The sequence below is a fragment of the Pterocles gutturalis genome, unplaced genomic scaffold, assembly GCF_000699245.1.
Source record: "Pterocles gutturalis isolate BGI_N339 unplaced genomic scaffold, ASM69924v1 scaffold4600, whole genome shotgun sequence".
NCBI classification, from domain to species: domain Eukaryota; kingdom Metazoa; phylum Chordata; class Aves; order Pterocliformes; family Pteroclidae; genus Pterocles; species Pterocles gutturalis.
Window position 1 is genome coordinate 34,733 of NW_010145694.1, and position 21,645 is coordinate 56,377.

The 21,645-nt window shown below is 47.6% G+C and overlaps 2 protein-coding genes across 2 annotated transcripts in view; one reads left to right on the plus strand and one right to left on the minus strand.

The window, feature by feature from the left end:
* Positions 1 to 9,298, plus strand: part of APLP2 (amyloid beta (A4) precursor-like protein 2) — a 22,727-nt gene extending 13,429 nt beyond the window's left edge. Inside the window, exons 11-18 of the mRNA XM_010085454.1 lie at positions 1,065 to 1,164; positions 1,686 to 1,859; positions 2,464 to 2,499; positions 5,373 to 5,455; positions 6,280 to 6,354; positions 6,772 to 6,927; positions 7,692 to 8,940; positions 8,976 to 9,298. Of these exons, the coding sequence (XP_010083756.1) occupies positions 1,065 to 1,164; positions 1,686 to 1,859; positions 2,464 to 2,499; positions 5,373 to 5,455; positions 6,280 to 6,354; positions 6,772 to 6,927; positions 7,692 to 7,793 (726 nt within the window). The 3' untranslated portion in view covers positions 7,794 to 8,940; positions 8,976 to 9,298. The remainder of the gene's footprint in view (positions 1 to 1,064; positions 1,165 to 1,685; positions 1,860 to 2,463; positions 2,500 to 5,372; positions 5,456 to 6,279; positions 6,355 to 6,771; positions 6,928 to 7,691; positions 8,941 to 8,975) is intronic.
* A 5,619-nt stretch (positions 9,299 to 14,917) lies between these two features.
* On the minus strand, positions 14,918 to 16,960 carry LOC104470504 (transmembrane protein 45B-like). Its single transcript, XM_010085456.1, has 5 exons — positions 16,774 to 16,960; positions 16,333 to 16,545; positions 15,994 to 16,178; positions 15,266 to 15,411; positions 14,918 to 15,047 (listed from the first exon to the last, which is right to left on the minus strand). Exons 1-5 carry the CDS (start codon positions 16,958 to 16,960, stop codon positions 14,918 to 14,920), a joined length of 861 nt encoding a protein of 286 aa, XP_010083758.1.
* Between the last annotated feature and the right edge of the window lie 4,685 nt (positions 16,961 to 21,645).

The following is a 21,645-nucleotide window of genomic DNA, read 5'->3' on the forward strand; positions in this document are numbered from 1 at the left end:
TGTGGTATCCGCAAGCCGATGTTTGGCTTGTGATGTGGAGTATGTGGAAGCATTTTCAGAGACAGTTTAGCATATCAAGTACAGTCCACCTTGACCCTTTGTTCTGATGCTGCCAAAGCCCAAGAGGGAGTAGGTGAACTGTATTCTTAAGCTTAAAACCTAAACAGTCCTTAATTCATTCTGAAGGCTGCAGTGTCAACAAATCGACATGCAAAGGATGTGGGTGGTACAGTTCAATTTCCATTCGCTTTACTTTTCAGATGCACTTTAAGCTCCTCAATCGATTCATTTGATTGACAAGCTGCCACATGTAAAATTAAATTGCTTTCATCCTTGCTCTTAAAGGTCAGGTACACGTCAGACTGTAAAACAGGTCAACTCCTTAGCTTTTTCCAACATTTGGCCATCCATATAAATGTTTGTCTTGGTCTGCGTGATCCCTGATTATGCAGCACCCTCTTCAGGTCAGGCTTGACTTCACCAGTGAATTTAATATGCCAGGGAAGAGTGATTTGAGGTTGCGTAGAGTTTGAATGTATTTCTCAAATGGAGGGAGAACGCTGTTGCCAGTGGGCGGGTGCAGTGGGTGTAAGACAAATGTAATGCCACCATCGTTCTGAAAGGCACCTTTGTTCTGAAAGCAGAGGTGATAAATAATATTGTCTGCTCCCTTTGCGTGTATCTTTTCTAGTAGTCAGGAATGATAATCCATTTAGTAAAGCACTGGCTTGTAGCTGCTGCAGGAACTGAATGATGACTGTATTTGGCGTATGGGAAACACCAGCTTCAGTGTTTGCAGTGGAGGGCTGGTTGCACCAGGAGTCAGCTGAATCCCCACTCTCACCCAAAATACTGAGTGTGCCATGTACAAATGGCCAGTTTCGGTGCAGCATAACGTGTTAACATCGGTCAGAAAATTGCAGTAGATGGACCTGTGTCCTGGTCTATCGTCTGTCGGTGCAGATCCACCAGCAGTAGGTGTTCTATTACACAAGTGATGTACCGGTACCAATCAAGTGACTGACAGTCTTTGCCTACTCCGACACACTCTTGTGCATTTGCAGGTGATGACACATCTCCATGTGATTGAGGAGCGGATGAATCAAAGCTTATCTCTGCTCTACAAGGTGCCATACGTGGCAGAAGAAATCCAGGATGAGATTGGTGAGTGTGCCAGCTTGCATGCCACCGTGTTAGGCTAGAAGCTTTTATATCAAGTGAGAAAGATTGCTGGCTCCTTTGCAGGGATGCCCTCAACAGCAAGCACTTGGGCTTAGGTGCCACAGGGTGCATATTCTCTGGGTTTTGCGACACAGCCAGGCAGAATAGCTTGTTCCTAAGATCTTTCACTGTCCGTTTAAAAAAAGTCAAGAACAACATCTCAAAGGGAGATGAAAAAGGTCCATAAAAATCAGCAGATTCTTTCTTGCTTTGTAGGAGTTTAATCCCATCTTGCCAACACTTTGCTGCATCAACCCTCTTGGCCCTTATTTGTATGTATTTCTAGCCAACGCCTTTACTGAGAATTCCAGATGAGACTTCAGAGCATGCAAGATAAGATAACCTGGCAGCCCCAAGCAGCGTTCCCCTGCAGCCCTGCCTCAGCCAGGTTCAAGCCATCTGCCGCTTTCTGCTCCTGCCAGGATTCATGCAGCTTCTGTAATATTTCCTCTTACTCCTTTCAGATGAGCTGCTTCAGGAGCAACGTGCAGACATGGATCAGTTCACATCCTCCATTTCTGAATCCCAGGTGGATGTCAGAGTGAGCTCTGAGGAGAGCGAAGAAATTCCCCTGGAGGAGGGCAAACCTTTCCGTCCATTCCAGGTGAAAACCTTCCCAGCGTTGCCTGAGAGCGAAGGTATGTGGAACTGAAAATTGGGTTCACTGGCTTTACAAAACACAGGTGCTTTTTCTTAGCTGGTAGGTTCAGCTCGACAGCACAGAGAGGTCCGTCCCTTTGGGTGAGATAAGAGCAAAGCGGTTTCCCCAGCAGTACCCCTCAGACTCTGTCCATTGGGAAGAGGCAGTGCCGCTAGTAATTTGCACTGAGCTGCTGTCTTGATTTTTCCCATTCTTCTCTTTGCAAAATTGTTTTATCTCTTTCTGTTTTGCAGTGAGTGTTAATTTTTTGCTGTATGGCTTGACTCTGGAATTAATTTTCAGTCTTTAACAAAAATGCTCTCCTGTAATGTTATGCCGTGTTCTGCTGAAGGGCTGCAGGGATTCTCTTCCTTTTTTTTTTTAAATTGATATCTATATTTTTGGTATCACCGGGTGTTGACAGCTGGTGTGAGCGTGTGTATTTATTTTAAAAGTGCTTGAACAGAGTCCTGAGCTTAAAGAAAGCTGTAGACTAAAAGCTTTTCCCAGGGTCTGAGTCAGAAATCATGCGCAAGCCTTTTTTCCTTTCTCTCTTAATCTCCTTTCTCTGCTATTTTTGTTTTTGTTTTCCCTCCTGCTAGATCCTCAGCCGGATTTGTACCATCCAATGAAAAAAGGTTGGTTCTAAGCTGCTCCCTCACAGTGCTTTCGATCACTCTCCTACCTTCTCAGTGTGTTTGATAGCTTCATTTTAGTTTCATACTCACCTTTACTTTCATTTCCCTGCTCTCATTTAGATCAGAAACTTCCAATTTTGCTTGTTTAGGCCTAGCGTTACAGAAATGAGCTAGTCTGAGCATCTAATTGGTTGTGTATGTTCCTCCCTGATGGGCTCACAAGATGTCTCAGTGCATGGAGTGGCTTCTTTGCCCTCAAGAAATGCAGGCGGAGCAGTCTGTCTGCACCCGTGTGGCACTTTGCATCTCTCCATGTGTACGCGTGTTCGACACTTGTCAGTATAAACCTTGCAGCACTGGTCGTGAATAGTCTGGAGGCTCTTCTGCCTGCTGTGGAACCTGTCCTTACAGCCCCATGGCAGCACTAAACTAGGAATGAGAGTGTTGCAGCAGACACAGGCTGTGTTGCCCGGCTAAATGTCCTCAGAGGTATTATAGAGTGTGGCTGGTCTGGGACCAGAATCAGGAGATTCCTTCTGTGTGTTTGTGGTCTCCCTGGCATCACCGTTTCACACGTAGCATCTCTCCGTACTAGCAAAGTCCTGTGTGATCATCCATTTCTCCTTTAGCTCGTTATTAATTCTGCAGCAACTCAGTGCCTGGCTGAAAAGGGGCTGCCTGGGCTTTGAAATATTGGCATTAAAAATTAAATCTTCTGTTAGCGAGACAGTCTCAGGTAGAGATCAGGCCTGGCTGATCTGCTGCCACAGATCTGGTTCCTGAAGCAGAAATGGAAGACTTAATTCTTACAATGCTCTTGCAGAGCAGTGGTACCTGCGCTATGTGTGGGGGGTGAACCCAGCGTTTCCATCTGCCTTTGGTTCCAAATACGTTGTGCGGAATCTCGGAGGAGAGCAAAGGATGTTGCTAATAACCGTTTAATGTGAACTCAGATAGTTCTGTAACATGATGAAGGCCAGACAGATAGCTTGAAACTATTTTCATTATCGGCATTTCTCTACAAATGTAAGTCACCTTCATCCCTCTTGTGGAACCGTGTATAGCTAATTCACTGTACTGACTGCCTTGAAAAGAATTAGGACAGCCTTTAGTGGGAATTTTTTTAATTTTTTTTTTTTTTTTTTGGACAACTGCTTTGTTGACTTAAAGATGATAAATATCGGTTGGTTCTACCCATTTGGGTAAGTGGAAGAGTTCCTGATGACTTGGGGACTTGCACTTGCCCCTTCTCTCCCTTCCCTTTTCATTTCACAAGGGCTGCTAGGGAGTTTGGGGTTGGTTTTTGTTTCCCTGGGAAGCATCTAATCTAAACTGCGCCTTTGAGCTATGTAGAACTAGGTCTGTTATTTGGTACGGCTCTCTGACAAATGGCAAAGCTCAGTGTAGCAGCTGAACTCCAAGCCCTGGAGAGTGTGCTACGTTGGCTCGTGAGAATTGAATAAAGCAGCCATAGGACACAGGCTGACACGGGAGTTCTCTAAAAATTATTTGTGGCTGGTCTCTCCAGAAAATCCCAATCATTGACTTTCACAATAACATGACCTGCTTCGGCAGCAGTGAGAAGTCAGACTGGCAGTCTTGGCCGTGCTCGGAATCTGATTACTGTCTCCAAAGAACCGTGCAGGAAAAGGGGATGCACTAAAACCTGTGATGCTTCTTTTGGGAGGAGTAGGAGTGAAATGTTAGCTTCCTTGGCATTTTCAGGCAGTAAAAGCTTGTCACTATAAAAATTTGCCTTGGAGCCAACTAGCCTTTCCTTGCATCTCATCAAAGAGCACACTGCCAATTTCAGCAGCACTTGACAATAACGTCTTAGGCAACCTGCAAGCTCAGCAGTTTGTGAAGAGGTGTATGCAATCACCAGCAAAGTGCTCGGTGCTGTAATAATGTTCCCCTACCGCGTGCTCCTCGTTGTAGAGACCCCGCTGTAGGGTTGAGGCTTTGCTATCCCCTTGCTTTTGCGTTCGGGAGGTGTAGGTGTTGTGAAGGACATTACGTTGTCCCTGCCTATAATGGAAGACTGGTGTTCTCTTAACTTGCTGTGTTACGTTAGGTGTGAGTATCTTGCATCAGGCTCTTCTGTTATTGATCTGATCTATTTATAAATGCTTCAGATCAAAACAGTTTATGCAGAGCAGCCGCTTTCTGTTCAGTTGATATTCTTCTCTCAAGCCTATGCTAGTTTCAGCCTAGAAATGGGCGAGTGATGTTCTGGTACAAAGGCTGGTATAGTTCTTTGCTCCTCCCTTGCCCTGGGATTTATTGTTTCTGGGCTTGTGCCCGGTACGGGACAGCAGCTCATTACAGAGCCATGCTGGGTGACCTTGAAATTCTCAATTCCCGAGGCACTCGCTGATGCGCTTGGTTCCAAAAGAACGGGGATGCTGGCCGTGCGGTTGAAAGCGTTCCGTGCGCGCTGGCTCTCGGCAGAGCTGGAGTTGCGTGCTTCCTTCACAGGGGTCACGGGGAGGTGGCGGTGACCCGGGGTGACACGTGCAGAAAGGAACTGTGTGCTCGCAATTTGTGTTATGTGTTGCCTTGGACCTTCTCTAACAGCAGCACTTTAACAGTATGGTATTGCTGGATTTACACTTCAGCCTGGTTTTGGTGAGTCTTGTCTGCTCCCCTCATTGCCACCTCATTTCCCCTCATTAACAGACCCCCCCCAGTCACTTGTCACTGTAGCATAGCTTATGGGCTCCCCTTCTGACACAACAGCATGAGGACAGATTAATAATCAGCGGTCCGTGCGGTTAAACACGCTAGCCATGGCAGTTCTGCAGAGAGTAGGTAACCCTTCCTAAATGTCCCTGAGGGTGACTTACGGTCCCTGCCTTGCTCTTTTGGTGCAGGTTCCGGCATGACTGAGTTGGACGGGCTGATCGGCGCTGAAGAAAAAGTGATTAACAGCAAGAACAAAGTGGATGAAAATGTGGTGAGCCCTCCACCTTTATTTGGTAAAGCAAAGCCTGCCATGGACACTAATTAACAGCAGTGGCTTATTTCCATGTCTCCTTCCTGCTTACAGAATGTCAGTGTGTTCATTATCCATATGGTGTGGGGGAGTCAGTTTTCTGACTATTGTAGGCTCTTAATACTGATTAGCATCAGAAGGGTGGGAGGGTGGGGGAAGGAGAGAGATCTCGATCTTTGGCAGTCTGAGCTGGAGAAGTGTCTGATTTAGTAACTGCTTTCCCAAGCACAGACCCTTGGGTATGCCTGTATTTTAGCTAGGTGCTTGCTCTCTGGATTCACTGAATGCTGGTGTGTTCCATCTGTCTTCACACCTATTTTTCAGAGCAAGTAAGGCCTCACCTTCTGAAGGTGAACAACCCAGGTGGTATTAGTTCTGCTTCCTGGGTAAAGAATTCACTAGGTTATCATGGCAGCCACCTTGCCTCAGTTCCCTGAGGTTAAAAATTTTAAAAAGTTGACTTTTGAGAGCTCCCTTTCGAAACTATTTTAAAGCCACAGGTTAGATCTTGCACGACAGAAGTGCTGTGTCCAAGGCTAGGACCTAGTTTTTCATTTGGGTCTTTAGTTTGAGGTAGTCTGGATGTCCAAATGTTGCGGTGCTAACTGAGGTGGCTTTAAAAGTTGGAGAAGAAACATCCCACGCTGTTGAGAGAAGGGGATAGATGGTAGGTGGTTCTGAGCCTTTGCTAGTATTCATGAAGGGTCTCTTGTCTGCCTTTATATTCCTTCTCCCACCTGTTTTGTATGGCTCCTTTCATAAAACGCTTTTGTGACTGCTTTCAGGTAATTGATGAAACCCTTGACGTGAAGGAGATGATTTTCAACGCGGAACGTGTTGGTGGGCTGGTGGACGAGCCGGTACGTATGTGGCTACCTAGTCCAGCGATGGGCAAATTCCTAAAGCTGGATTTCGGTTCCTGTGTCTTACTAAATTTGGCATTTGGTGCCTTGACACTCCTCTGGGAGGCTGTGCAGAGCGTAAGGCAGTACGGGCCTTCTAAGCAGTAAACATGTGTTAGATGCTACCTGACTCTTTTGTTGCAAAAGTGTTTTGTGGGATAGGAGAGTGGTTCAGTGCCTGTCCAGAATGACTAAGTGGGGAAACAATTTTGTGTTCATTTTGGTGAAATATTTACACTGTCCAGTGTAATCAGTCTCATCTTGATACCGCAGAAGGTTCAAGACCTTATTGGTGGCCGCGTTTTACATTTGCATTTAGTGGTGCATCTCCCACATAGCTCTCCTCTACCTGTTCTGTTGTTTTCTTCCCTCCAGGACAATGACAACTCCCTCCACGACGACTTCAGTTTCAGCAGCAGCGCCCTGATCGGCCTGTTGGTGATTGCTGTTGCCATAGCTACTGTTATAGTCATCAGCTTGGTGATGCTGAGGAAGAGGCAGTATGGGACCATCAGCCATGGGATTGTGGAGGTGAGAAACAACTCCTGCTCCGTAGCCAGGGATGAAAATAGTCAGCGTTGAATCAGAAGGTGTGTGGAGGGGGCGAAGATGGCAGTAGCTGCCAAGCCATCAGCTGCTCTGCTCCTAGCTAGATGGGACTTAACTCTGTAAATGCTGGCTTCATTGCTTATTTATTAGTATGTGGGGACCTGTCATTGGCATGCCGTGCAGGGACCTGTCACTTCACAGTGGCATTTGCTTATCGCGAGGAATTCAATTAGGCTTCTCTGTCTGGCTTAGGCTAGGATTTAGCAGTAAATGAGCTTTGCAGGCGGTATCTTTAGCAGGGGAGTAAGTCAATCTATACCAATTTGTCCTCCCGACTAATGTAACAACTATTAAGGCAGCAGTTCCTTCTTCTTCCTTCTGCTTCCAACATGCACATTTCTAATGTCAACTTAATGGAGTCTGGAGAAAGCTGCTTTTCCCCTTTGCCCAACCGATGCGGGAAGTTGTAACAACCTCTTCAATGAGAGAAGCCAGTCCCAAATTTGTACCGTTGGCTGACTTACTAGAGATTTGTGAGGACATCCCCAAAGATGTAAGGGCAGGCAGGAGGCGTTAGCACCCAAACAAGGAACTCTGTTAAGCAAATTATTTTTTGTGGCTTACCCTTTTTTCCTGTTTGCTTCTTGCCACAGTATTTATGTAGCATTTGTCTGTCAGCTCTTGTTACAATGAAATAAGTCCTGCAACTACCTCCTTTGACCAGTAACTGTCTGGTCTTTCTAAAGGTTGACCCGATGCTCACTCCTGAAGAGCGGCATCTGAGCAAGATGCAAAACCATGGCTACGAAAACCCCACTTACAAATACCTGGAGCAGATGCAGATATAAATGAGATGAAGATACAACAGCCCTGACTGGGAAATGAGCAGGGCGGAGGGCCAAAGGGGTCCAGCATTTTGGATCAACTACTGACCAACAGTTGCTTCGAGAGGACTTCATCTTACATTCAGAACTCCTGGATCATTAAGACTATAATTACTACTGTAGAGTTGCAATTTCCATTCTTTTAAATGGGTGAAGAAATGATAATATAACAATATGATATATAAATCTCCTTAAATGGGAAAAATGGATCTATTGCAGATATTTGACTGAGATGTAGTTTTCTTTTTTTTTTTAAATAATCTGAAAAATACCAGTTCCGTTGTACTGTTGTCTGATACATGCTCTATATATATAAAATGGGAAATGTTGATTTTTATTTCTGATAGACCACCTGTATATTGAGGGTCATTTGTACCAGCCCGCCTTGTAAAAAGGAGACAGTTGTGGCTCTTCAGTCATTTTCATTTGGGCTTTTATATATAAAGCAAGTATTCTTTTTTCCTTTTTTTTTTTTTTTTAAGTGAATTTCACTGGGAGTTGCAAAGAGGTTAATTTTGGGAAAGGAACTATGACAGCATAAGCAAGGAAGCAATTGGGAATGGTAACTAACAAAAATCCCTATAATGAGAAAAAAAAGAAAAAGGAGAAAAAAAAAAAGAAAAAAAACCCCATCCTCATATGCCAGTGGTGTGCACCCTGCTGCTTAGCAGTTTGGGCTCTAGGAATCAAGACTCCCTGGAGGCAAGGAGTTAAAAGGCTTCTAGCATCTCTCTTTGTAGTTATTCTAGTGAAATGTTAGAACGTGGTTTGTGCATACTGGGGTCTGCACATCGCCCTTCCAGATTCAGTTCTGCTCTAGAGTTGGAAGTTCCTGGTATTGAATTTAAATCCTCTGTTCGGAACCAGTTTCCTTCAGTACTCACCTGGCATTAACAGCCCCCTCTTGCTATTACTTTCTAATTTTCCCCAGCTCTCCTGCCTCACCAACATGGTAAGTAGAGAAGAGATGCTGAAGGGTTTTTGAGCCTTTGCATCTCTTTCAGTGATGTTGGGCCATAGGCACGGCTTTGGCTGTTTGTCCCTAAATGACAAATCACTGCAATAATCAGTACCTTGGGAGCTGATGAACGTGGAGTTCGCTTTAGCTGGGGTTAAAACAGCAGTTCGCTTAACTGGGGTTAAGAGAGGGGTAAGTTGGGAAAGGGAAACTTGCCTGCTTTAAGGGAAATGGGATGCATAGGCCCCCAGAAGAACAAAAGGGGTATTGTTCCACTCACCATCATGTCTTTGTTATGCTTGTATAGTTGGTGTTAATGCTCATGGCTTTTTTAAATCTGGAGGTTCTGGTAACCTGTGGTGTATTTTTTCTATTTTTCCTGTGACTTTATTTTTTTTCTCCCCCCTTTTGTGTCTCTTCCCACTATGCACAGATTTACCTGCAAACTCCTTAGTGTGGTCTGTGGGGAATGTACAAAGTTTAAACACATCAATAAACACTTTAACTTCCAGATCGTTTCTTCTCTTTGTTCACGGGCGCGCTTAAGTTTCTCTCTCCCCTCCACTGCGTCCTTGCCAAACCCGTGGAGACCTTTCCCCACCTTTGTGTCCCAACCCATCCTTGAAGGAATGTGCTGATACCGAGTATGTATGCCCCTGCCCAGAGTCTTCTGTGGTGCTTCCAGATCCTGCTGACCTTTGCGAAGAGGAGATGTGATACTAAACCAACGCCCGGCACTCTTGAGTAACGTTACACCTTCACCCTGCAGCCGTTAGACACTGGTCAGCTGGAGCTGTGGCCTCTGTAGAAAACTTCACGAATGGTTCTGCTGTGGTAAAAACGCTGGAACTGCTCCCTGGATGAAGGTGGCTGCTGGCACGGCTTTTCGGAGCGAGCGGAGCCAAAGCGCTCTGCAAAAGGAAGCTGGTCCTGCCGCCCGGCCATCCACCTGCACTGCCCAGCGAGCCGCAGGAACGGATCCAGGTGGTGGGGAAGCGGGTTTGGGTGGCACGGTGATTGCGCTGGCTTTACACGCGGAGGTTTTGTTTTATGAAGGGAAATAACTTGACTGTTTGGTTTAACTTTCTCTTCCAGAACAGCTCAAACTACCAGCCTGTGAAGCTCACAGCTGTCTGCTCCTGTGTCATTCCTCTTCATTTTCCTTCTTTGAAGTGTGACCTTGAGCGCAAATTCCTCCTCTCTCACGTCTCTGTGAAATAACCGGAGAGTCATCGCCATTTGAATGCTGTTTTAGGAGGCCAAGAGACAGAATTAATCGTCCTTTGCGTTGATCCGAGCAGTTCCCAATGGGTCTGAATGAGGAGAGGTAAGAGAAAACACGAAAGCTTAGCAATTTTGAATAGGAAACAATTGTGCGTCCTGCTTGTCCTCAAAGGTGAGCTCCTTGGTGCCACTGGAACTTCCATGGTGTGGTTAAATTATTCAGGCTCTGCAGGAAAGAACAGATGCTGTCCTAGAAAATGCCGTCTGTTGGCTTGTCACAACTACTTGAAAAAAAAATTTTAAACTAAATTTCATTTAAATGATGCCGGAGCAAATCTTCAGTCCAAAGCTGTTTGGTGAACTGCACCCTCAGGTAGGATGACCTGAAAGAGAAACAAATTACAGAGGCTGTGGATTGAATTCCAGAATTGAATTTGGGTATTAGATTTTTCCTTCGATAAATTCTATTAGTCCCACAAAATAAATACATCAGGCTGGAGTCAAAGTCTGTTAGTTACATGCTTTGGCGCAGGCTGCCAAGCGCTCACATCGATTCTTTATAATGGATTTTGACTGCAGCTTCTGAAAGGTAATGTTTGAAATTACTCGCTTGAATATCGTTGCTAAAATATCTCTTAAATATCACTGTTACCAGCTGTGCAAATGCTAGCCCAGTGAAGAGGCCAGAGGGTAGTTGGGGGAAGTGACAAAAGTTTCATTGTGAAAAGATACTCAAAATCAGAGGATCGGAAGCACTGTGGAGTAGTTGGTTGGTAAAGACTTGCTGAGTGTCGTAGAGAGCTGCATTTCAGAACTCTGACTTTAGAAAAATACTCCTCCATTGACCTTTTTAAGAGGAGCAGTGTCACCTAAATTAAAAAGGTCTATTCTGAAAATGTCACCTTACATGAAACTGATTTAGCTTTGCTCTTCCCTCCCTTCCCTCTTAAATTCAAAATAGTTGTCTTAGATCATGTACTGTTCTACGTCTGGCCAGTACTTGTGTAGTTAAAGTTGTGTAGTTAAGTGTTTTGGGGTTTAAGTAAGTATTTTGGGGGGTCTGGGTTTGAGTAAGTGGTTTTGAGTTTTTGAGTTTAAGTAAGTGGGTTTGGATTTAAAAGTTTTAAGTGATTTTTAAGTGTTTAAGTGTTTTTTGGGTTGTTGGGTTTAAGAGCTTAAGTGTTTTTTTTGGTTTTTAGAGTATAAGTGTTTTTTGAGTTTTTAGAGTTTTTGGGTTTAAGTGTTGTAAGTGTGTTTTGGGTTTCAGAGTGTTTTGGGGTTTTTTTGGGTTTAAGTGTTTTTGCATTGTGCTGCCACGGTGTTGTAGTTCTGATTTAAATTAATGCTGCATCTCAAAACTTTTTATTACAGAAACCTTTGGAAGATGCAACTGGAGAAGTTGGCCTAACACTGAGCATTGACATTGTCCTTCCAAGGGGATGCAGTGAAGAATGGAAAGAGCTGAGCCGCTGGGTTCTGTTATTGACTGAAGGAATATCAAGTCATCACAGCTGCATGTGTGCGGTTTCAGCTTGCTGCTGTTGTTCTGTAGGGAAGCACAGAGACAAAGGAGTGGGGATGGACTGTACAGCAGAGTTCCTGGAGCCACAGCTGCAGCAGTTTGCTAAATTAACTAATTAATTCATTATCACTTGAGGTCAGGGGCTGAGACTGTTGTGAGCTCACGTATTCCTTGATTCATCTGTTGCAGAAGCTAGTTTCTAGGTTGAACCAGGCTTAAGTGCAGCGCTGGGGTCTGTACTGTCCCTCTGACAGCAAGGGGTGGATGAACAGGACTGCAAAGCTGTTTTCTTAGAGTGAGCAAGGAAAGAAATCTGTATCTGTTCATGTTGTGACAGAAAGCTTTTATTCTCTATAGTATGGTTTTTTTCTAAGTGCTGTATTTTTTTTTCTAAGTGCTGTATGCTTTATTCTAAGTGTTGTATGTTTTTTTATTCTAAGTGCTGCATGCTTTCTCTTGTTGCTGTGATTCAACAGGTGCCAGCTATAAGTGGAGAAGCTTCAAAATAAAAGAGAACCAGGGAATTGGTACATGTCATCTTTTGACTTCACGCAGGTGATGCAAAGAGCTGTGGCTGGAGGGAGATGAAGGCATGTACCTCGCTGCAAGGAATTACCAACTTGAAGTTTGTTCAAGTAAAACACAACATAGAAAATGAAATAAAATAAAAATAAAGGAAAAAAATCAAAATAAAAAAATAAAATAAAACCAAAATAAGAATAAAAAATAAAGAATAAAAGTAAAATAAAAAATAAACCTAAAAATAAAAAAACCCACCCCAACCTGAAACAACCCCCCCCACAGCCAAAAACCCAAACCCACGAGATATGTTTCACCCTGACATATAGTATTCTAGAAATGAAGTTGCAGCCCCCCCCTTCCAAAAATTTTATGGGGGGAAAAGAAAAGGGGTTCCCTTCCCTAAAATTTCAACCAAAAAAAAAAAAGAGGGGGCACCCTCTGAAAAAAGAGACTAAAGTCCTGCATTTTTATTCAGCTCTATACAGTAAAAACATAGCAGCACATACAGCATGCTCCTGGCCCCTCTGCTTTGTTGTCCCAGGACATGGAATTCTAAGTCCTTCATGAAAAAAAATCATAATTTCTGTGCTGAAGCTTCTGTCTTTCTTCATAAAGACATTTCAACCCTACCTGTAAAGGGCTGGATGGACTCACTCCAGTCCCACATCCCTTGCTGATTATAAAGTCTATAAAAGCAGAGAACACTTGAACATCTCAAAAAATAAGGCAACGTCCAAGTCTCCTGTAAAGATATTAACTGGCAGTGCAGGAAAAAACACACCATCTAAACCGAGAGCAAGTGATGCCCAATTTGGAGCACTCTGCTGGATACCCACACTGATTCAACCCCCCTGATTCAAGTGTTCTCTTCTTTTTCAAAATAAACTTCAGCCAATAGACCTGAAAGTAAAATATAAGGACTTCTTTCCTCCTCTTTGGCTTGAAGCTCTTGAAGCATCACCCTGCAAAACAAGGAGACAGCAGTAAGAAAAAAATCCTGCTGGAATAATGAGCAGAGGAAGGCACTAAATGCACAAAAAAGTAACGAAACAAAGCACCATGGATGCATCCCAGACCCTCACTTTGCCTGCAATTTCCCCAGCATGGAAGCATGCACATGGCAATGAGCCCTTCTCCAAAGATGCTGCAGGAGTTTTGCCTTCATCCTGGCTGCTGAAAACTCAGGTACACAACCACATCTTCACCGGACGAGACAAAAATCTCAAAGCCTGGAAAGAAGATTATCCCATTACATCAAAAGAACAGATACTAAGAATTGCCACCCTCCTCTCAGCTTCCCCAAGCAATGCAGAAGTTCAGCATCTCAACAACTGCATCCCCAGAAAAAAGAGCTGCACCCAGATAAATATATTTGCCCAGAGGGGGGTGAAAAAAAACAAACCATCATTTTTTCTGCAGCCCACTGTTCAAATGGAGTAGGACTTCACCTTCAGACTTTACTGACTTAATATATATTAAATTTTGTGCCCCAAACCCCACGAATAGGGGACAGGGAGCTGCTGCAGCAAAAGGCAGCGGTATTTTCAGCTGTGCAGGGACCTGATCTGACTTCAGCGCTGGCCCTTGCAGCAGGAGCCAGGCAAGGTGCCCTCCAGCCATCCCTTCCAACTGACATTTCTCCCTGAGCCTGCACCAGCTGCAGGATTATTCCCAGCCAAATGGCTGCGCTGGAGAAGAGGATTATTCCTCACCTTGCGTTTGATGATGCGGTGCCAGCCCCAAGAGAATCGGCTCCGCTCTGTTCTCGTGCCAGGCTGTGCTGCGCTCACCCTCGCTTCTTTGCTCCTCAAGGTCCTTGTCTTGACAGCTGCCAGCAGCACAAAGCAGTGGTCTCCCTCCAGCCCTGCTCCAAAGAAAGAAAAGAAAATAAAAATAATGAAAATAAAAATGTGAGGTGCTCACCCTTCCAGGGACCTCCTGTGGGGCTGGGAATCGCAACCGCTTTAAGGCAGGGAGGGTTTTTCTTTCCTCCCAACGCTTGTTTTGAGTTTTTGGAGTTGTGCAGAGCACCAGTGAAGTGTTTAGAGCTGTCTCCAGGGAGGAGCACAGCAAAAGCATTCAAAGATAATAATCAAGCTGTTCACTTAGCCCAGCCCTTGGTCAAAGACATGGCACAAGCGTTTTACAAACCTGTGATGAGGTTTCTGACGAACTCGCTTTTCTTTCCATTTAATGACAACTTTTCAATTAGTTTTTCATCTTGCCAGCAGGAAGCATCTCCACGGGCTGTTCTGCTGCAAACCCAGTGAAAGACCCAAGGAAAAAAACCCAAACCACCCACCCACCCCTTCTGCAGGCAGATGAAATCCCCCACAGTCCCATCCTGGCATTTCATCCACCCCCTTCACCAGTTTAAAGCTGGACACGGCCTTACCCGTGCCTTCAGTCTCAAATTCAAGAGATCCATCGAGACGGTTCTTTAAGGACTTTATTGACAAACATGTTTACTCTGTGCACATTAAGCTTTGTACAAAACCCCTCCGCTAACACCAGAGTGAGCGACAGCCACCGGGAGCGTTGAACGCTGGTTTGGCTCCCTTCTGCAGAAGCCAAAAAATTTATAAAAAAAGAATTTAGCCAACTCAGCCACAGCAGTTGGACTCCGCCAGCAAACCAGTCCTGCAGTTCACAGCCTGAAAAATGAAAAACTCCCTCCCAGCCGAGCCTGGGTCGCTCTTGCTACTGTCCAAGGGATGCTGCGGGAAAGGCTTTGCGTCTCCTGCCTCCCACTTCTGATGCTCCACCATCGAGTGCCGGTGTAGTTAATCAGGATTAATTAAAAACCTCATCTCAAGAGCTCTAAGCTGCAGCAGGGAAGACGTTCCCGTGCCCACCATGGCCTCATTTGTCATCCGAGGGGCTCTCGGGCAGCAGGGCGCCGCTGGAGCTCTCCTTGCCTTTGCGGATGCACATGCCGCAGTCCAGCTCCACGTCGATGTCCCCGAATTTCAGCTGGCAGGACTCGTTGCAGCTGCAGGGGACAGAGTGACACCAGTCAGGGATTTGGGGGCAGCGAGAGCCATCAGGTCACCCCAGCCCATCCATCGAGCATCCATGGACACCCGTTTGTCCTATCCCAGGATAGGTGGCTGGATTTCCCAGGGCGGCGTTGGGTCTAGGTGCTACTCTTGGTCATCCCAGCTTGTGCATGGTGCTGGAACCCCCCCGGGACCCCCAATCCCCACGTACCAGCGCGACGCAGCGGAGTTTGCGGCCAGGACGGTGAGAGCGCCCGCGTAGTGCCAGCAGAAGCACATGGTGAGGAAGGTGAAGTTGTTTTGGTCGGTTTGGTCCCAGCCTGGTCCTCCCCATGGAGGGGACAGCACAAACCCCATCTGGTGGCAGACAGAAGTGAGAGTGGGCATCAGCACATCCCTCCTCACTTTTCCTCCTGTTTTTATCCAAGCTGACTATGGACTAGAGGTACAATAATCCCAAGAAACACATGGACCACCCCTCAGCACCCCCCAGGCATCCTTGTCACCCCAGACTGACATGAGGATGTGTTTCAGGAGGAGACAGATGCTCTTCAGACAAGCCTTAGGGCTCCCAGTGCATCCCAGCATCCCCAGTTAAAGACAACGACCCAAAGGCTACATAGCCAGGCTGTGCATTCTCCCTATATGCAAAGCTGGGTGGTGTTGGGAGAGGTTTCCAATATATTTCAAGAACAAAGAGAGGAAGAAATTGGACCTAATAAAAATAACAAAAATTCACAATTGTGGTTTCCCACCCTTGAGGGCTCTAATTTCCATTTAGACCCCAGATTTGCCCATGCTGCATATATTACATGTGTTTATCTCCACGATGACAACTCTGGCACAAAGATATTCCAACCAGTCAACACATCTAACCCCAACAGAAGAGCTGGAAAGGGCAGAGCATCCCTCCACCGCTTGCCTTCCAAGCACACCCACCTGCCAAAGCCAGGAGCCCTGCAGGAGGAAGGAGCTGGTCCTGAAGGTCTCCAGGATGATGTGGTCTCGGAGGAACACCTCCAGGAGGGCACAGAGGGCTCCAGCAAAGATAGCCACGGCCAGCAGGGAATGGAGGTGGTGGTCCAGCGCAGCGTCGCTGGAGTCATGGCAACAGAAGAGCAAACCTGCCACCAAGATGCACATGGTGTTAGAAAAGGATGCTCTGGGGTTTGTTTTTTTTTTTGTTATTGTGGTTTTTTTGGTGTTTTTTTTTTTTTAATTAAAACCCCCCGTGTGTTACCCCCACAGCCTTTCCCCTCCCCTCCGTGTATGATTCACCTTCGACGAACAGCGCCACGGCCAGCGTGAGCCGATCTAAGCCGAGCGGCAGCTTGAGCGGGGAGTGCGAGGCAACGTCCACGATGCCGGAGAGGAGGAAGAAGAGGTAGACGGTGGTGTAGTGCCAGGGGGTGAGGTCCGTCCAGCTGTGAGTCTTGGGGCTGTACAGCTGCAGGTGGGGACCAGCGGGGACAAACTGCTCCACCAGTATCCCTGGGCAGAGAGCAGAAAAATCACAATTTTACACGGGGGAAAGGACAAGCTTGCAGAAAATCTTTCTCTGCAACGGTGAACTCAGAGTGGTACTTGTGAAGGTCCCATCACAGATGATGCCATAAGGTGTCCCCAAGCCCTCCCACTCCACCCACAGCCATTTCCCCACTACAAACAGCCCCAGTCTCATGGGACAGGATACTGGGACAAAGACCCATCATCTCTTACCTGCCAGAGCAAAGAAAGCTTTGACGGCCCCTTCCAAGACCTCCACGCGCCGGACCCCATGGCTCGGCTGGCCCTCAGCATTGGCTTTCCGCCTGAGATACTTCAGGGGGTATCGCACAGACCACCAGAGACCAAAAACGAAGAAGAAGGTGCCCCGGAGGGCGCTGCCGAGGAAGGTCGTCGGCATGGGGCTGGCTTGCTGGACCTGCAAGGACAAACAGTGCCTGGGGACGGACTGATGTTACCCCCAAGAGCGATGCTGGGCTTGCTCAGCATCCCCAGGGAGCTGCATCCTGACCGAGGGGGTGTGCTCAGCTCCATCAGCTGCAAACAGGCAATAGCAGAGATGTGCCATCACCACGGAGAACCTGCCGCCGTGCAGCACTGTATATACATATGTCCGTGTTCATGTAGGTGGTTGCAAGCGCACAACCAGCAGGACTTCGTCGTGCCAGAGAAAAATACATTAGCGCCCAAGGAAGTGTAACAGCAACATGCTATTAGGAACCAGAAAGTATTTTGCTAATAAAAAGCAGCATGATAATTATTTCCTAGGCACATAAACTGCCTCCAAACCAGATCATTACCAGGGCATGAATCCAGCCAGGGCTTTGCTGAGCCCAACCGGCTGCGACCCAGGAACCACGACCGTTTCCAAAAGGAGCCTCATGCATATTCCCCACAACCTTGTGTCACACGTGAGCAGTGATTTCACACAAGGGAAGAGATTTCATCTCCAGGAGGAAGAGCTCGAAGGATAAAGGCATGAAAATTGGGTTGGCATGAAGATGGACCAACACAACTGGGTACCAGCCGGGATGGAGAGGAACGGGTTCCCAGCCGGGATGGAGAGGAGCGGATGACCAGCTGCCATGAGCAAATTTTTTTAAAAAATAATTTTTTATATAAATATATAAGCCCACATGCAAATTGTTGGGGAAAAAAAAATCTTATAGCAGCAAGCACAGAAGGCAGTAGTGACCTAAATGCTTATAGCAGTGAGCTTTTGATGTCACCTTGGGATGTCTCTTTGACCTCTTTCCTTGCTCTCTGTAGGCATCTACCACCTAAGGAGGTCTCTCCCTCAGGAGCTTTCTGGTCCTTTTCTACAGCTGGGATATCCACAGAAGCAGGGATTACTCATCCTGAAGCTGCCCCACCACCGTGCCCTTGCATCACAACTCACATCCTCGCCGTGTTTATAAATACCAACGCGAATTGCAGAGGCTGGATGAACAACTCCAGCACGTTCTCCGAGTCCTCCCACACTAGAAAGCAATTAGGCTTTGCAAAATAAGGGAAGGATGTGGCGTGGCCAGAGCCTGAGGTGAGGGAGAGCACTGCCAGACATCCCCAGTTGGGTTTTGGCTGCAGAACCGGAGTCGGTCGACCCGTCCCAGCCCTGCGTGGGCACACGCGGCATTTGGGTTTGGAGGCTGTCATCATCCATCGCATCTCTGGGACACGGGGAACCTGGAGCTTTACCCCAGGGATTTATTGCCCCTTATTCATCAAGCATCCCCCCTTCACTTCCATCACCAGCAGACCCCAGACCACTATTTCCGACCTGTCCTTGGGCTGTCCTACCCTGACCATCCCTCTCCCCAGCAGAGCAGCCTCCCTCTTCTTCTTTTTGCTGCTGGGGACCCTGTTGCTTCACAGCAGCCCAGTTCAGCAAGGCTTGTGGTAGTGGTCAGGAGTCCCCTTTGCTTCCCACCGCCTGGACACGGTGCTTCAGCATCCATCCCGTATCCTGGGGCATCTCACACTTAGCAGGGATGTCCCAAACCCATCCTTGGGTCAAGCAGAAACTTGGATATAGCTCACTCAAAAAAAAAAAAACCAAAACAAACAAACCCACAAAAACATCCACAAAAAAACCAAAACCACCCAAAAAAACAAAACAAAAAAACCCCAAAAACCAAAAAAACCCAAAAATCCCCAAACCACCTTCTTTCATAAAACAGTCACAATTCTGCAGAGAAACCAGACACGTTTCCAAGCAACAACTCATGCACTCGAGGCGCAGAAGAACAACCCCCCCACATCTGTACAGCCCCTGGCCCAGCCCAAACCCCATACCTGTCACCCGCCAGCGTCCCCCAGCCCTGCTGTTCAGCTCCACTCTCACATAAAAGCTGATCAAGCTCCGAGTGAGCCGCAGCCGGGGAAAAAAGCACTGGTTGAGGAGAGGTACGCGGGTTATTTATTTTTCCTGTGAGCTAGTTTGACTGTCAGAGGACTTGAAATACGGCAGCAATCACAAGTTATTACCTGAGCTGTCCTCCCCGCGCAGCTCCCAGGCTGCGATGCTTTTGCTTAATAACCTCACGGGAGCTGCCTGCTCTCCATATGATGCCTCATGTTGGCTGCTCTCAGGCTCCCCGAGCTCAGCTCAGGAAGGATTTTTCCCCAATTTCCAGGCTCTCCCCAAGGAGCCATCACAGCTCTGGGTTCATCACCGTCGAAGATTTTGACCCTGCGCGTGAGACAAGTGATGCGAAGGATGCTGAGCAAACGGATGCACGAGCATCCCCTACCAGCACCCATGGGTGCCACCTTCACCCTTGCAGGGCCAGCAGCCTCCCAGGAGAGCCAGCTTGGCTGTGGACATTTAAAGGTTCTTCTCTTTATGGATTCTCCTCCATCCTTGCTACCCAGGCACATCTCTCGTGTGCCAACAGCCCTCACCCAACAGAAGAGGCACAAGCCCCTTCTCCTCCTGCAAATCCTCTGCCATGGTGCTCCTTCAAAACCTGGTAACCCTCTAGAAAAAGGAACTAAAGCCATGGGTGGCCATCATCCCACTAAACCCTCGCCCTGCAGAGCTGGAGTGTCCCCACGTCCCTTCTTCCCAAGCTCGAGCAGCCACATCCATCCCATTCACAGCTGCTCGCTGGTGGAATTCTACGAGTAGAAGAGTTTACCTGCGACTGCTGCCCGTCCTTCTCCCAAATGGGGCACTGAGGAGTGGTTGTTACTCAGAAGAGGCAGATAAAGGGAGAAGCCACCACAGGGAGGTGGCCCTCAGACAGGATGTTTAGAGCCCAACATCCCGCGGGCCAGTTCGACGTGTGCTGAGTCAACCAGCTTTCACAACCTGGGACACCTCGTGGCTGCTATTAAAAAAAAAAAAAAAAAACCAAACAACAAAAGCCTCCTGGAGTCCGCCAAAAAATCAAGATGAGCAGCCAATTCCCATTCCCATGGCAACCACGTATAGTCAGTTATTGAGTTTTTTTGGAGGGGTGGAGGAGGAGTCAAGACAAGGCAAGGGTGCAGCATCACTCGGCACGGCCAAGCTCTGCTGGAAGGTCCCCAGAGACTTTGAAGTGGGCTCCCAGGTACCCAGGGACCCTTTTAGGGGTGCCTGGCATTATACAAAGTGCCTGTAGATGGGAGATTTGGGTCAGGAGCTCACAAACCAAAGCCCTTACGAGCTCTGAGCATCATCTCCCAGCCCGCAGCAGCCACGAGGAGGGGGATGATGGTCTGGTCCCCCCCAAAAGCTGGGCTGGGAGGACACAGCAGCCTGTCTCCACTCTTTTTTACCAATCCAACACCCAATGCTGAGCATCCACGGACACAAGCTGCTCCTGACCTGCTGCCCATCGCATCGCTGATGGCTGCACGCCCAGCCTCAGCATCTTGCCATCTGCACAGACGAGCATCGCAAGGGTCTCAAGGGCCACCCCAGCGTCCCCGTGTCCCTCTGAACCATTGAGTTGATGGTGCAGAAACACTCCAGAGCCCTGCCCAGCCCTCCATCCACCCGAGGACCATGAACAACCCCTCAGTGCATTCCCAACCCCGTACTTCTCCAGGTTGCAACCACACGCACATAACTCCTCGTGCAGCCACAAACCCGACCCCCAGCGAGGCTGCAGGGACAAGCCGAGCCCAACCCTGCCAAGAGCCACGCACGCAAGCCAGCACCCCCAGGGAAGCCCCGAGGCTGGAACAGCACAGAAGCAAACCAGTTGATGGGCTGTCCTCCAGCAGAGCCATAAAAGCCACCAAGCCATAGCCAGGAGCTCTTTTATAATCTCCGCATCAGCGGTAGCAGGTAGGAGGAAGGAAGGAAACCAAGAAGTTGGCATGTTGCTGTGCTGCACACTCATCGCTGCTCACCTCTGATGGTTCTTGGGGAGCAGGATGTGGTCCAAAGGGCTGATACAAAAAGGTCCTGTAACACCAAGGAAGCCCCAGCAGCAGAGGGGGTTCCACAAACACAAGCAGCTTCACCCAACCTAAAGCATCAGGAGCTCAAAGGATGCTACCATGTGAAGCCCAAGCACAGAGAGAATGCAGCACCCCAGGAACAATTCCTTACAGACCTCCTCCTAAAAATAATACAGAAAAACCCCACCTTACCTTCCTTGCTGGAACCGTCTGGGATTTCTTTGCAGCTCAGCTTTCCTGCTCTACAAAGCGTTACCCCAAAAAGCAGCTGAGCATCAACCTGCTTCCCAAGGAGGATGAGTCGAGTCCTTGGAAAAAGTGGGGAAATGCTGAGCTGGGAGGGCAGCAGCTGGAAGAAGAGGGGAGAAAACGAGGCACAGCTGAAACGTATCTGCTCTGATACCTGTCTGCTGAAGGTGCCCTGTGCCATGGGGTTCCAAGGGCCAGCCAAGAGAAAAGCCCTTCGAGAAAGGTTTCTAGGAAAGAGAGAACTTGTATTAAAGCACCAGACAGTGGAAAAAGTTCTAGGGGCATGAAATGGTTGAGGAAAAGGAGTTTTGAGCCTTTAAAACCATTTCCCAAGAGAAAACTGAGGTGACACAGTGACAAATGGTTGGGGACAGCAGCCCGAGGAGGGGTACGCAGGGAAAGGATGGGCAGCCCCCCACCCCAGATGGCAGAGCTGAAATC

What these genes read in the sequence shown, in the direction of transcription:
- LOC104470504 (XM_010085456.1), bottom strand. Translation starts at nt 16,960, where the DNA reads ATGCCGACGACCTTCCTCGGCAGCGCCCTCCGGGGCACCTTCTTCTTC. An exon ending in AGGGCTCCTGGCTTTGGCAG is followed by an intron (nt 15,412 to 15,993) that starts GTGGGTGTGCTT and finishes GTCTGCCACCAG; the next exon opens with ATGGGGTTTGTGCTGTCCCC. An exon ending in AACTCCGCTGCGTCGCGCTG is followed by an intron (nt 15,048 to 15,265) that starts GTACGTGGGGAT and finishes TGTCCCCTGCAG; the next exon opens with CTGCAACGAGTCCTGCCAGC.